This window comes from Sinocyclocheilus grahami, unplaced genomic scaffold, assembly GCF_001515645.1.
Source record: "Sinocyclocheilus grahami isolate Dianchi unplaced genomic scaffold, SAMN03320097.WGS_v1.1 scaffold265.1, whole genome shotgun sequence".
Lineage (NCBI taxonomy): Eukaryota > Metazoa > Chordata > Actinopteri > Cypriniformes > Cyprinidae > Sinocyclocheilus > Sinocyclocheilus grahami.
The window spans coordinates 764,210-779,326 of record NW_015505444.1 but is presented as its reverse complement, the minus strand read 5'-3'; the positions used below and the strand labels follow the sequence as shown (position 1 = coordinate 779,326).

The 15,117-nt window shown below is 34.0% G+C and overlaps 1 protein-coding gene across 1 annotated transcript in view; it reads right to left on the bottom strand.

The window, feature by feature from the left end:
- Positions 1-1,837: 1,837 nt before the first annotated feature.
- LOC107599374 (phospholipid-transporting ATPase IC-like) overlaps positions 1,838-15,117 on the bottom strand; it is a 41,771-nt gene continuing 28,491 nt past the window's right edge. The window contains exons 14-28 of the mRNA XM_016290949.1: positions 14,244-14,287; positions 13,919-14,075; positions 13,559-13,747; positions 13,362-13,474; positions 12,000-12,164; positions 9,171-9,282; positions 9,011-9,086; positions 8,796-8,919; positions 7,812-8,103; positions 6,627-6,850; positions 4,908-4,991; positions 4,588-4,833; positions 4,278-4,416; positions 2,690-2,820; positions 1,838-2,589 (exon numbers count right to left, since the gene is read on the bottom strand). Coding sequence (XP_016146435.1) covers positions 2,356-2,589; positions 2,690-2,820; positions 4,278-4,416; positions 4,588-4,833; positions 4,908-4,991; positions 6,627-6,850; positions 7,812-8,103; positions 8,796-8,919; positions 9,011-9,086; positions 9,171-9,282; positions 12,000-12,164; positions 13,362-13,474; positions 13,559-13,747; positions 13,919-14,075; positions 14,244-14,287 — 2,330 coding nt within the window. The 3' untranslated portion in view covers positions 1,838-2,355. The remainder of the gene's footprint in view (positions 2,590-2,689; positions 2,821-4,277; positions 4,417-4,587; positions 4,834-4,907; positions 4,992-6,626; positions 6,851-7,811; positions 8,104-8,795; positions 8,920-9,010; positions 9,087-9,170; positions 9,283-11,999; positions 12,165-13,361; positions 13,475-13,558; positions 13,748-13,918; positions 14,076-14,243; positions 14,288-15,117) is intronic.

Below are 15,117 nucleotides of genomic sequence, written 5' to 3'. Positions count from 1 at the left end.
AACACATATGATGATTTTTAGTCTGTCAGTCGTATAACGCATGGCAAAATGTTCTATATCTTAAAATATATTTACATAGAAAACTTATCTTAAAGAATTTTTTTAAAATTGTAATATTTCCCAATATTAGTGTTTTTAGGTTTTTAGTTTGCTTGTTTGTTTTTTATTAAATAATGAAAACAATTAAGTAATTAATTAAATTTCAAAAACATAATATAATACAACACTATTCATAAAAGAAAAATGTTAATTATATAAAGAAACTGTTATTCTTATTTTTTTAAAGAAAAATTTGTAAATTGTAATATTTCACAATAAATGCATGCAGCCTTGGTGACCAACAGTTTTTTTTTTTTTTTTCAAAAACAAATATAATACAGAAATACACATAAAATAAAAATGTTAATTACATAGAGAAAATGTTATTCTTATGATCTATACTTTCACAATAATGCAAAAATATGCTTACATTTTTTTTAAATCATAAACAATGACACAAAGCCAAACATTCTACATCTTATTCTTTATTTATAGACATTTGTGCAAAGTATATTACAGTACATTACATACAAACAATCCACAGAGCTGTGTAAAAGTAGATTTGTCAGACTGCTATGGCTGAATAAAGCCTTTTACGTTCATTCAACGTACATATTTAGAACAACCAGCCTAATAAATATAGTGTTTTCTCATAAATGATATTATCACATGGTAGATTATTTAAAATCTTGTAACAGTTCTCACGTAACTAGGGTTAAAATGAGAAAGATACATTCACCTCCCAAGTCCCTGTACCAAAGTGCAAAGTCAATTCCATGATAGAAGAAAACAAATCATCATTAAGGCTTCATTTTGGCGCAGATAGATATCTCCGTCAGCAACTGATGGCAAGACGACCCATTTAACATGAACTCACAGAACAACAATGAAATATTAAATCAGAGAAGACACCACAGCCAGTGCATTTATGATCTATGACCCTCTAGGCAGGTTTTTACGTGACGTATGGTTAAATATGGAGCGAGAACCGTCTCCACTGACAATAGAGGTCTTGAGGAACAGATGAGCTCAGAAGTATTTATGTAAACATGAGGTTTCTCTCTAAATGCACTCATTCTTTCATGGTTCATAAGGAACATTATTTGAGAACGAGACACCGACACCCTGCAAAGATTCAACCGTGAGGAAAATTCATCGTGAGTTTTGTGGGATTCGGCCCTTTGCTTGCACATTTTGCAAAAGGGATAAAAAACAATTTTTGGAAATCAAGATGATAAATCCTTACAGAGTTCACATTTCAACATTAACGTCTTCAAATGTAGTAAAGAGGAAAAAAATATAATCAACACCCTTCAGTACACTGCAAAAAATCAGTCTCTTAATCAGTATTTTTGCCTTGTTTTTCAGTGAAAATACATATAAACATTTTTAATGTTTAAACAAAATGTTTAAAGCATCTGTAAAATTGATGTTGCTTCTCAAATACATTTATTTAGTTTGAGGATCAAACAAGATGAATTTAACTGAGAAGCAAAACTGTGTATTATCAATCAATTATGTTTTAAAATTGTTTAATTTTTCAGTTTTAAGCTTTATTTATTTATTTAAAATACATTTATTTTGTTTAAGGATCAAGCAAGATGAATTTACTTGAGAAGCAAAATTGAATAATTTCAATTTTTCAGAATGTTTTAAAATTAAGTTTAATTTTTCATGAAAACATTTTTTTCAGGTTTTTAGCATTATTTATTTTTAATGAATTATTCTGGTTTTAGGCATCAATCTCAAAACAAAATTTAAGGAACTTTTAAGCCTAAAGCAAGAATAAAAAGTGGTCAAGAAGGTAAAATAAATGCAATTCTAAATATATTCTGTGTATATATAGTCTTGTATTACACTAAATATGTAATGCTATAAGAAAGTGTTGATATTTTTAATGATAAATAAGACAAAAATACTGTAAGAACATTTTATCAGTGTACAACACAAGATGATTTAATTGGGTGCTGGGATTAGAAACACACATTCACTTTTTCGAAGGGCAGGACACTGAATTGTACATGTGCAAAAAAAATTTACAAATGTGTGATTCCAAAATAAAAATAAAAACCTGAGACAAACAATTTGTTGTACGCAGTGCACAACGTTAAAACCAGTCCTGGTCACCGGTGAGTGTTTACTTGTACTTTCCCTTTAAAGCCCTTCGACCCCATTTCCCATTGGCTCTTTCATTAGTCCCTCCCCTTTAAATGACACTTCGCCTCTTCCTATTGGCCCGTTCCGCTGGGCAGCTCAGATATGACAGGGTAAAGGCACATAAGCAGGTAGTGAGTGTCTGAGGACAGTGCATTGGTTTCAGATGTTCTCGTCCTGAGGAACCTCTCGTATGCTCTCTCTGAGCTCAGGCCGAACACGCGGCCGCTGGCGTATGCTGCGTCCCGATGCGATGAGGTCGGCGTAGCCGCGCGAGTGCGAGAAGGCGTAAGCGGAGCGACGAGAGCGTCCGCCGCGCTGGAATGCTGGCTGCTTCTTCTTCTTCCTCTCGTCTTCTTCATCCTCAAGCTCATATTTCTTCCTGTTCCTGTGGACCTGCAGGAAGAACGTGAGGCTGTAATGTCTCTGCATATGTTGTGCTGTATTGTATTTAACCCAGAATATTCCTCATCATTAGGTTTTTTAAGGATCTCACCTTGTCTCCGGCCGAGGGCCAGATGGTCTGACAGAGGAACTGGATGCAGATGACGGGAAGGAGACAGATTCCCACCGTCAGGATGATGGTCAGCCACAGGTACGGCTGTCTCAGAGCGTTAGACGCCGCGCCTACGGGTCAAAACAACAACCGGGTTACACAGCAACCCACAGCGCAGTCTCTGTTTGAGATTAAACCGTGCAAATAACAGTGCAGTAAAGGGCAGCAGTATGCCATGGAAGGTTACAGCCAAAATGTGATATTTTAGTATTATTTATATACTATTATAGTATTTATTCATGCTTTAAATTAGGTTTATTTTTTATCATTTCTGTTTTCATAGTTTTAGTAATTTCATTCAGCTATTTTGTCATTTGTATTAGTTTTTGTTTTTAAATATTACTTTTAGCATTTATTTTTGTATTTTCAGGTTTTAAATTTTTATTTTAGTTTGATTTTTAGCAATGTTATTTTGTGCATTTGCCATTTGTAATTTTTTTTAATATTACTATTATAATTTGTTTTAAAAAAATTTTATTGTAATTTTACTTCAATTTGTAATGTTTTTATGCACTTTTGTCTTTTCTTTAGTTTTTGTTTTTAAATATTACTATTAGCATTTTACTTTTAGCATTTATTTTTGTATTTTCAGGTTTTAAATTTTTATTTTAGTTTGATTTTTAGCAATGTTATTTTGTGCATTTGCCATTTGTAATTTTTTTTAATATTACTATTATAATTTGTTTTTAATTTTTTTTATTGTAATTTTACTTCAATTTGTAATGTTTTTATGCACTTTTGTCTTTTCTTTAGTTTTTGTTTTTAAATATTACTATTAGCATTTATTCTTTTATATTTTATTTTATTATATATACATATATATATATATTTGGAAATATTACCAATTAGCTTTATTTTAAAAAAAAATCCAGCTTTAGTTTAGTTTTAGTTTTCTATTATTAATTATTATTAATTTCCAGTAAGCCATTTTAGTTCTTCAACTTAAACTTAGTTGCCAAGTTAACATTTTTAATTTTCATTTAGTTTTTTTCCATCTAATATTTAGATGCTATTTCAGCTTTATTTAAATTAACAAAAATGTTTTTAAGTTTTCATTTTAGTTGGTAAAGATTTAGTTTAGTAAAAGAAGCTTAGATTTCTTTTTAAATGCATATAAAAAAAATTTTTTTAATAGTTTTAAATATTGCATATTTGATAAATTACTTTGACTGCAATTTACATGAATATAACAAAATTGAATAAATAAATTAATATATAAAATAATACATGATCATCAATCAACCTTTTTGACCATCATTTTATGTCAAAAGGACCTGTCATTATTAAATTCTGTAGCTTTTGAATTACATTTTTATAAAACAAAAAAACATATCATAAAATATTTCAAATGCATATCAGATTTTGCATATTTTTGTATATTTTTACACGATCTCAGACCATCATGTGTCATGGAAAGCATGGACTACTTTAATTTTAGTTTCGAGTTTCATTTTTGGAGCCTCAGTTCCATTATGAAAACCACCACCAGACACTGTGCAATAAAAGCTAGCATGACTTTATCACAAACCTGTGAAAGTGAAGGTGGTTGGGAAAATGACGTGGATTCCTGCGCTGTGGATGTCAAACATGATGCCGAAGTATATGGCTATACTGCCGAGCACCGCAAAAAAGTTCACGAACGTCCAGTAGGAGGTGTTCAACGAGATCTGGGACACAAAGAAACAATATTACATTAGATCAATGAGAAGAGCCTCTTCTGAGCACGGACTCGTTCACAGTTCATGAAGATCTGGTCAACATGCAAGTTAGAGACACACAAAATGCCTCTTTATTTGGACACTGAAATGTCACATGATCAAAATCGACCAATCGGGCACCTGCAGGTTGACGGTGATGATGAGCGATGAAGCTGCGACCACAGCGAACGACTGGTAATCGGACGGAGCCTCGCCGTCCTGTCCCATGGTCTGCAGGAACGCACCGTACGGGATGAAGAAGGTCATGAGGGACGTGAAGATGCCGTGGAACAAGCTGATGAAGAAGTTCCTGTAGTTAAACAGCGATCCTTGCTGCCCCGGGAGATACAGCTTTGGGCAGCGCAAACTTATTTTGTCATTCACATCCTACAGGAGCAAACGTGTCAGTTTGGATTTCATGGTGCCTTTAGAACAGATTGAAGCTGGTACGGAACTGATACCTGATCCAGAAGGCCGACGAGGAGAACAGGCAGACTGCTGTAGCAAACATTGTATAGAGCGATGAACCAGTCTTCATATGCCGTCTACAAAACACACACAACAACACGTCAGCAGTCACTTCTTTCAAAACAAGACTGACACTAAATGCTGTGAACTCCATCTCTGCATGTGCTGCTGGGAGCTTCATGTGCTTAATTAAGAGACTTCCCTGCAGTTTTCCACCAAAAATGAAAGCTTGGGGGTTAAACTCTTGTTAATGTGAAGACGTTATTAAAAAAAGATATTTAATATACTTATTCCGAAATATTCATTTTTACTTACATTAAGGTTTTATTAGAATAGAAATATATTCCAGTCTTAGAAATAATACTTATACTAATACTACTACTACTATTATTACTACTAATACTGATACTAATAATAATAATAATTATTACTATTTATAACAGCAACAATAATAATTATAATGCTTCTGTTGTTGTTGCTATCATATATCAATTTATTATTATTATTTCTAATACAGAAATATATTACTATTGTAAAACAACTGAATAGTAAAATAAATATCTTAAAAATGTGTAAATTGTTGTTTTTTTATTATTATTTTATAACAGCACTGTAAGATAAATATATTAAATAATATATAGTAACTTGATAATCATGCTAGTAACATGCTAATCATGATAGAAACATGCTAGTAGCTTGCTAATGCTGTTAACAACATGCTAGTAACACCCTAGCAACCACACTGTGTACCATAGCAACCACATAGCAACACCCTAGCAACCTACTAGAATACCTTAGCAACTCCATAGCAACACCCTAGCAACTACCCCAGGTACCCTAGCAACCACATAGCAACACCCTAGCAACCGACACAGGCACCCTAGCAACAGCATAACACCACCCAAAGAACCATCCCGGGTACCTTAGCAACACACTAGCAACCACCCAGGTATCCTAGCAACCACCTTAGCAACCACCCCAAGTACCCTAGCAACCACATAGCAACACCTTAGCAAACACCCCGGGTAGCCTAGCAACCGTAATAGCAACCAATCCAAGTACCCTAGCAACAGCCTAGCAACTATCCAGAGTACCTTAGCAACCACATAGCAACACCCTAGCAACCACTCTGAGGTCCTTAGCATCTATCTATCTATCCATGTCTCTCTCTCTCTCTCTCTCTCTGATAGACTGTATTGCCTTCAAAACATTCAAACTTTAAGCTTTTAAACTTACTTTAAACTTCAAACTGCTTCAGACAAAAAAAAACATTAAATTTAAAACTTCTTAAACTTTTTAAAGTTTTAAACTTTTTGAAACTTTTTTTCTGGTCCGGCTTTCTCAAGCCAACTTAAAGTTTGTTTAGACAAACTTTTTGATCTAGTTATTTCTAAGACAGAAATATATTACTATTGTAAAACAACTGCATAGTAAAATAAATATACTTAAAAAATACGTAATTTGTTATTATTATTATTATTATCATTAAGCTATAAGGCCTGAATCTCAGATGAGAGTTTCATTTGATAGGAAAATCCTTTGATTATGGTCAAAAGTAAATACATTTTAACTATGCCCTTAATGTTGAGGCAATTTTTCCCCATGGTATCGAGAAAGCTACTGAATATCAGTATTTTAGTTTGAAATTCCAGTACTACATTAAATGTCCAAAACGTCTGTAAATCAACTCTCAGTGTAAATCTCTCTCTTACCTGTGAGGAAAATCCATTGAAGAAGGAGAACCAGAAGTGCACCAGGGTAAAGGCGAAGTTCTTGTAGAAGAAGTAGCGCAGGAATTTGCACATGCGGATGTAGGACCAGCGTCCGTGGACCAGCAAGAGGCGCTCAAGATAACGGAACTGAGCGAAGGCGTAATCGCTGGACATCACGGCCTGCATCCCCTCCTGACCGCTGATGCCCACACCGATGTCCGCAGCTGCACAGGAGCATGGGAAGGAGAAGTTGGCACTTTTAAACTCTCGAGAAAACACTTCAAATGAATTAATACTTTGAATAAAAGTTGATTCTCTGATCATTGCCTGGATCAAGGGTATTATTGTTAACTAAAACTAGAACTATATCCATTTTACTTGAATAAAAAATAAAATAACTTAAACTAGGTTTCAGCTAGTTGGCAACTGGCGAGGCAACATTTCAAAAATAGAAACACAACAAAAACACACAACAAAATGACAAAAAATAAAATTATATATATATATATATTACCACGTATTATTTTAAAAAATCATTTCATAACCTGCCAAAACAACATCTCTAATTTTGGTTTAGTTTAATTTGAGGTACTAAAATAAAATGAAATAAATAATAATAAAAATACATATTAAAACATGTTATATTACATATGTAAAAGACATATTAAAAAAACTACATAAAAAAGAAAAAACACACATCTAAATTACTCAAATTAAAATCATAATAGACAACATAAAATAAAAACCTACACAAAATGTTAATCTAATGCCTCTACAACTGCACTTTTGAACTCTTGAAAAAAAATTTAAACTGAATTAATATGAATAAAAAGTTGATTCTCTGATTGTTTTCTGGATCAGGGTTATTATCATTAACAAAAACAAACTAAAACCATAACCACTGTACTGTACTGTACTGTACTAAACTAAACACTTATTTCAGCCAGTTGCCAAAACAAAATCTTTAATTTATGTTTAGTTTAACTTTAAGTACTAAGTACTATGAAATAAATAATAATAAAAACAGATGTGTTTAAAAAAATTAACTTGATGACTAAAACTTTAACAAAAATTAACATGATAACAGAAAATCTAAACTTGAAATATTATTCAAATCTCTAATAGAATCTGAATGACACTAAAATAGCGCGGGTGTGGATCAGGAATGAGATTGCTCTCACTCACTCTTGATCATGTTGACGTCGTTGGCTCCGTCGCCGATGGACAGAGTCACGGCCTTCTTGCAGCGTTTGACTAGACTGACCACGTTGGCCTTCTGTTTGGGCGTGACGCGGCAGCAGATCACCGCGCTGCATTCACACGCCATGTCCACGAAGTCCTCCTGTCTCTTCTCCTTCTCCCAGTCGTCCACGGGCTGGCTGCTGTCTGGAGGGTTGGAGGAGTTTGTGTACCGCTTCCTCAGCTTCTTCAGACGCAAGCGACGACGCTTCTTCTTCTTCTCGTACAGTATCTCATTCTGCACAGAAACCAGAAAGTGCTTTTAGACTAATAGTAGGAGACACAAACTTTACTTTCTAACTTTGGAACATCTTTTATTCGATTCCTGTTGTCCTGATCAACTTTATTTATTTATTTCCATTTTAAAGGTAATATTACAGTCTTTTGTGAGAAAATAAATTATTAGACAATGCCAACATATTTTAAAATGGTATTTCCATCCAAATTGTTAATTTCAATATTTCTGCAACGGTCACTGCAAAACAATGTCCATAAGCAAAAAATGAAAACTTACTTAACATTTTTAAACTTTAAATTTGAAAGTTACAGTAGCATTCAAAAGTTTAAGGTGGGTAATGTTATGTTTATGTTTTTGTCTCTTCTGCTCACCAAGTCTGCATTTATTTAATCAAAAAAACTGTAATAATGTGAAAAATTATTTTACTTTAAAATAACTGTTTTCTATGTTAATATATAGTCAAATGTAATTTATTGCTGTTATCAAAGCTGAATTTTCAGCATCCTTACTCCAGTCTTCAGTGTCACATGATCTTCAGAAATCATTTGCTGCTCAAGAAACATTTTTCTGCTTCATATTTTTGTGGAAACCTTAATACGTTTAATTTTTCAGGATTTTTCAGAAGTGCTTTGATTTGTGTTTAGGGGTCTTGAAGCATAATGTGAGAGTGGATCAGTGTTTGATGAACGCACCAGCCAGCCTCCAGTGATGACGAGGGCATTCTTGCCGGGCTCTGTGAAAAACAGCTCCTTCAGCTTCTTATTGCGTCCTTGAGGGTCGTTGCGCCTTTGGGTCTGTCTGTTCCTCAGCTGAACACTGAGAGAGTAACAACAAGAGAGTCAGAAAGCAGACGCTCAAGATCTCAAGCCACTGACTCATTCACAGATGTCTGTCAGCTGACACGTACTTCACATCCTCTCCGTAGTGGATCTTCATATCGTCGGTCAGCAGTTGGCAGGAGTAGCCGATGTTCTCAGCGGTCTCTGAGCATGACACAAACAAATTCCATTAGAAATCAAACCGATCTCCCTTAAAAGAACTCAATATTTCACATACGCATCGCTCACCTTTCTTGTCTCCGGTCAGAACCCAGATCTTGATGTCAGCTTTGGCCAGTTTTGCAATGGTTTCTGGAACGCCATCCTGAAGTTTATCTTCAATGGCTGTCGCTCCAATCAGCTGAATGAATGAACATAAATGACACATTTATTTATTATATATAAAAAATGTTATTATATAAATCTACTACAAAAGTAAACTACTGCATTCAAAATATAATATAGAAATATTTATTTAATTTATATATATATCTTTTTTTTTTTATATTATATATTTTATTATATATATATTACATAATATATTTATTATATATTTATTTAATATTTATATTTTATATATTTTTATATATAATTTTAATATAAAGTTTAAAACTATATATATTATATAACATAAAATATAATAAAATGTAATTCATTTATAATATACAGGTAAAAAAATTATTAACATTAAATTTAATATTACATTTTTATTAAGAGTATAGATTTTCTAATATTAAGACACTACAATACATAATATATATCTCGCCGATACCAGGCAAAACGTTTAATATAATACCAATATTTTTGTACAATTAGACATTCACAAAGTTGCTGAAATTAAAGGGGTCATATGATGCGATTTCAATTGTTCCTTTCTCTTTGGAGTGTTACAAGCTCTTGGTGCATAAAGAAGATCTGACAGTATAAGTCATTATAATCAGTAATTATGTCCCCACTGGATGCAACAAATGCCTCGTTTATAATGGGTTTGAATGTTTTTGTCTTGTTGCACCGGCCGGGACACTGCATCACAGTATGGTAGGGGCGTAACATTTCCGTCACACGCTTGAGGTATTCGGCCAATCACAACGCACTGGACAGCTGGCCGATCAGAGCACACCTCGCTTTTCAGACCGATGAGCTTTGTAAAAATCAACGCGTTTCAGAAAGGCGGGGCATAGAGGAGAAACAATAATGTACAGTATGTGGAAAATAATGTGTTTTTTTAACCTTAAACCACATAAACACATTTCATTAGCAACGTCATTTTTGGATAAAAGGGTCTGCTAAAAAGTGTCTGTTATTAGCCAATAGCACTGTCAGGATAATGAGCCTGACTAATATACCAAGCAATCACTAGTCACTTCCCTGAAATGAATAATGATTTTCCTTTCTTATTTCCGTACCAAAAGGTTTTTCTCGATCTCTTCGTACACAGTGTCCAGAACCTCCTCACGGTTTCCCATTGAAACGCTGGCGACCTGGTGTTTCTGAGCCCAGGCGTCGTACTCCGCCTGACTGATGTCCTTATAGCAGAGACACAGAGTTCGCAGCGTCTCGTTCGCAAAGGTCTGAAAGAAAAATCCATCCGTTTAGCACACAGTGCATGCTATTCTGCTTTAAGGCCAAACACTACAGGAAAAAACTTTTTTCATGCACCAGTCAATTTGGACTTTTTGGGCTATTTGGCTTTTCATAATGTGCGGTTTCAGAATAGTGGAAAGAAAACCTTTAATTGTTTATTTGATTGCACTTTATCTATTCGCATCTGTAGATTTCTATTACAAAACAACATACAACATAAATGCGGTTTCTCAAAATTAGTTTTTCTCAACTTCAGCAGCACGTACAGACACCAAAATTTAGAGTTTTATTCCTATATGCATTCTGAAGGTTTTTACTGAGGGGTTTGTTCATATATAATTCAATTTTATTATTGCACATTTTTTGCTTTTCAATTACAATACATATGTTTAAAGACAGTTTCTTAAAATGAGTTTTTTCTCAACTTCAGCAGCACGCACATACACCAGCATTTACAGTTTTATTTCTATATATATTCTAAAGGTTTTTACAGAGGGGTTTGTTAATATATAATTTTCCTGATTTTATTCCAAAAACTGAAATATAAAATATAATTGAAAATATAGGTGAAAATATAAATTTTTTCGGCTATTGACAGCACTTTCTGATTTATGGAGTAATAAAAATAGACATCCAAAATTCCCTCTGTAAAACTGTTCCTGTTTTCATTTTCATTTTAGCATTTTTCTGTAATTTTGCTGTGTGATTTTTTAAAAACTTTTATTCGTTTTTTTATAGTCTATATAGTTTTTATACATTTTTATTTCAGTTTTAGTTTTTTTTGTGCATCAAGATAAACTAAATGAAAATGAGAAATGTTGCCTTGGTAAACAAGTTTAAGTTATTTTATATTTGATTTTATTTCAGTTAAAGTTTATTTTATTTAAAGTTTTATTTTCCTGGTTTTATGGTTTTGATTAGAGTTAAATATAATAACACTGCTTTTAATACAGTCATATGGAGTACTCTTTTGATATTCTTATGGTGCTTTTTCTTCTTTTTAAAACTTGACACGTTTAAAAATGTAAAATTCAATATAAAAATTCTCTCTTTGCATTCCACGGGGAAAAAAAATAACACCTAAGAAAATTGTCATTTTTGGGCGAACTGTCCCTTTAACTTGCAATGGCATGTTGAACCTCATTAACATATGCTAATGATTTATTAAAAGTGTTGGTACTCACGTCCAGAGCTTCTTGCGTGGTTTCTTTATCCTTGCTATTGGCATCGAGTCGCTGGTAGATCACAGTGTCTGCGCCCTTACAGTACAGCCGGATTTTACCGTCTGGAAATCTCACTACACACAAACACACACAAGAGTGAGACACAGGTGACAGCGACTTTAGCAACGTCATTTTTGGATAAAAGGGTCTGCTAAAAAGTGTCTGTTATTAGCCAATAGCACTGTCAGGATAATGAGCCTGACTAATATACCAAGCAATCACTAGTCACTTCCCTGAAATGAATAATGATTTTCCTTTCTTATTTCCGTACCAAAAGGTTTTTCTCGATCTCTTCGTACACAGTGTCCAGAACCTCCTCACGGTTTCCCATTGAAACGCTGGCGACCTGGTGTTTCCGAGCCCAGGCGTCGTACTCCGCCTGACTGATGTCCTTATAGCAGAGACACAGAGTTCGCAGCGTCTCGTTCGCAAAGGTCTGAAAGAAAAATCCATCCGTTTAGCACACAGTGCATGCTATTCTGCTTTAAGGCCAAACACTACAGGAAAAAACTTTTTTCATGCACCAGTCAATTTGGACTTTTTGGGCTATTTGGCTTTTCATAATGTGCGGTTTCAGAATAGTGGAAAGAAAACCTTTAATTGTTTATTTGATTGCACTTTATCTATTCGCATCTGTAGATTTCTATTACAAAACAACATACAACATAAATGCGGTTTCTCAAAATTAGTTTTTCTCAACTTCAGCAGCACGTACAGACACCAAAATTTAGAGTTTTATTCCTATATGCATTCTGAAGGTTTTTACTGAGGGGTTTGTTCATATATAATTCAATTTTATTATTGCACATTTTTTGCTTTTCAATTACAATACATATGTTTAAAGACAGTTTCTTAAAATGAGTTTTTTCTCAACTTCAGCAGCACGCACATACACCAGCATTTACAGTTTTATTTCTATATATATTCTAAAGGTTTTTACAGAGGGGTTTGTTAATATATAATTTTCCTGATTTTATTCCAAAAACTGAAATATAAAATATAATTGAAAATATAGGTGAAAATATAATTTTTTTCGGCTATTGACAGCACTTTCTGATTTATGGAGTAATAAAAATAGACATCCAAAATTCCCTCTGTAAAACTGTTCCTGTTTTCATTTTCATTTTAGCATTTTTCTGTAATTTTGCTGTGTGATTTTTTAAAAACTTTTATTCGTTTTTTTATAGTCTATATAGTTTTTATACATTTTTATTTCAGTTTTAGTTTTTTTTGTGCATCAAGATAAACTAAATGAAAATGAGAAATGTTGCCTTGGTAAACAAGTTTAAGTTATTTTATATTTGATTTTATTTCAGTTAAAGTTTATTTTATTTAAAGTTTTATTTTCCTGGTTTTATGGTTTTGATTAGAGTTAAATATAATAACACTGCTTTTAATACAGTCATATGGAGTACTCTTTTGATATTCTTATGGTGCTTTTTCTTCTTTTTAAAACTTGACACGTTTAAAAATGTAAAATTCAATATAAAAATTCTCTCTTTGCATTCCACGGGGAAAAAAAATAACACCTAAGAAAATTGTCATTTTTGGGCGAACTGTCCCTTTAACTTGCAATGGCATGTTGAACCTCATTAACATATGCTAATGATTTATTAAAAGTGTTGGTACTCACGTCCAGAGCTTCTTGCGTGGTTTCTTTATCCTTGCTATTGGCATCGAGTCGCTGGTAGATCACAGTGTCTGCGCCCTTACAGTACAGCCGGATTTTACCGTCTGGAAATCTCACTACACACAAACACACACAAGAGTGAGACACAGGTGACAGCGACTGACAGACAGGAAGTGAAGAAGAGAAAGAGAAAGACTCACGGATGATGGACATGCGCTTGCGGTCGCTGTTGAAGTCGAGCAGAGCGAGCATCTCGTAGGTCTCTTCATGGTCCATCTCCATGATGGTGATGGTGTCCTGTGTTCGGGACAGGAACACGAACCCAAAGTTGCATGCGGCGGTGACCAGAGCACCCTCATCAGGAGACGCGGCCTGGTACACCAACTCATCTGAACACAGAAAATATGCAGCACACAAATGAACAGCAGCATTTTTTAACTTTTACACAAAATAGGATTAAGAATGCTAAATAATTCTGAGATGAAAGCAGCACTGAATGAAACATGCTCGTATTATTATTGCATCATCTCAACAGATAATGATCGTTTTGGTCTCCTCACCCCCTTTCTGCTCAACCATGACGGTGTGACACAAGGACAGGAGTTTGAAGAACTCCAGTATTTGCGGGTCCTTCTTCGAACGGATACAGGAAACGAGGAAATGGTCTTCGAACTGGAACTTCTTGTCGGCGTACTTATTCCAACTGAAATCCACAGGCTGAGCAAAAATTTGAGAGAAAATGAAATTAATATAAACGACCAATCAAACATTTTGATTATATATATATAAATATCATTACATAATAAATAAAATATAAATAAATAAATAATAAAATAAACAAGTAGTTTTAAGGTTTTAAGTATAGAAGTAATTCTGCGTACGTACCTTTTCACGATCCAGTGCCATACCGTCTGCACTGGTAGGATTGCCTACAGATCAACATAAAGCATTGTCAATTTTCACTCTAATTTAGTTCACTGGATTGATAAAGCAACACATTAAAGAATTAGCACTTCAAATAGTGCTGGATAATAAAGCGCTAAAGCACACTTCTGAGTGCAGACAGCATGGAATGAGACGTCTCAAGATACCTTTAACTTAACATGCCGTCTCAAATATGAGTCACTCATTTAAAGGGGTGGTTCATTGCGATTTCACTTTTTTTAATGTTAGTTACTGTGTAATGTTGCTGTTTGAGCATAAACAATATCTGCAAAGTTACGAAGCTGAAAGTTCAATACAAACGGTGATATCGTCTTTTAAAATTCTGGCCGTTTAATGCCTACAAAAACGGCTGGTAGAGACTACAACGAGTTACTTCCCGGGTTCGTGACATCACAAACCCAGATAAACCCCGCCCCCGGGAAAAGGCAGCAAAGGGGGCGAGGCCTGCGCTGCTTTAGAGAAGAGGAAGAGAAAACTAGAGCTGCACGTAAAAAAATATTCATATATGAAGCGCAATTCTGTCTTCTAACGATTCTAATGGATTCACAAGTTTCAAAATCAATGTTCTAAAGCAGCGGTTCTCGATACTGTTCCTCACGTTCCCCTGCTCTGTATCTTTCTCTCTCATTCAGCTCCAAAAATTAACTGTTACATTTATACACTTATTTTCACATAGCTATGAGAAGCGTTAAACGTGCAGTTGCCGTACTGTATTAAAGCTTTAATCAGGATAAAACCGTATATTAAAAGCTAACATAAGCAGTAGCATTTACAACAGCGTATCTAAAAGTATGAGACAACAACAAACAAAAAA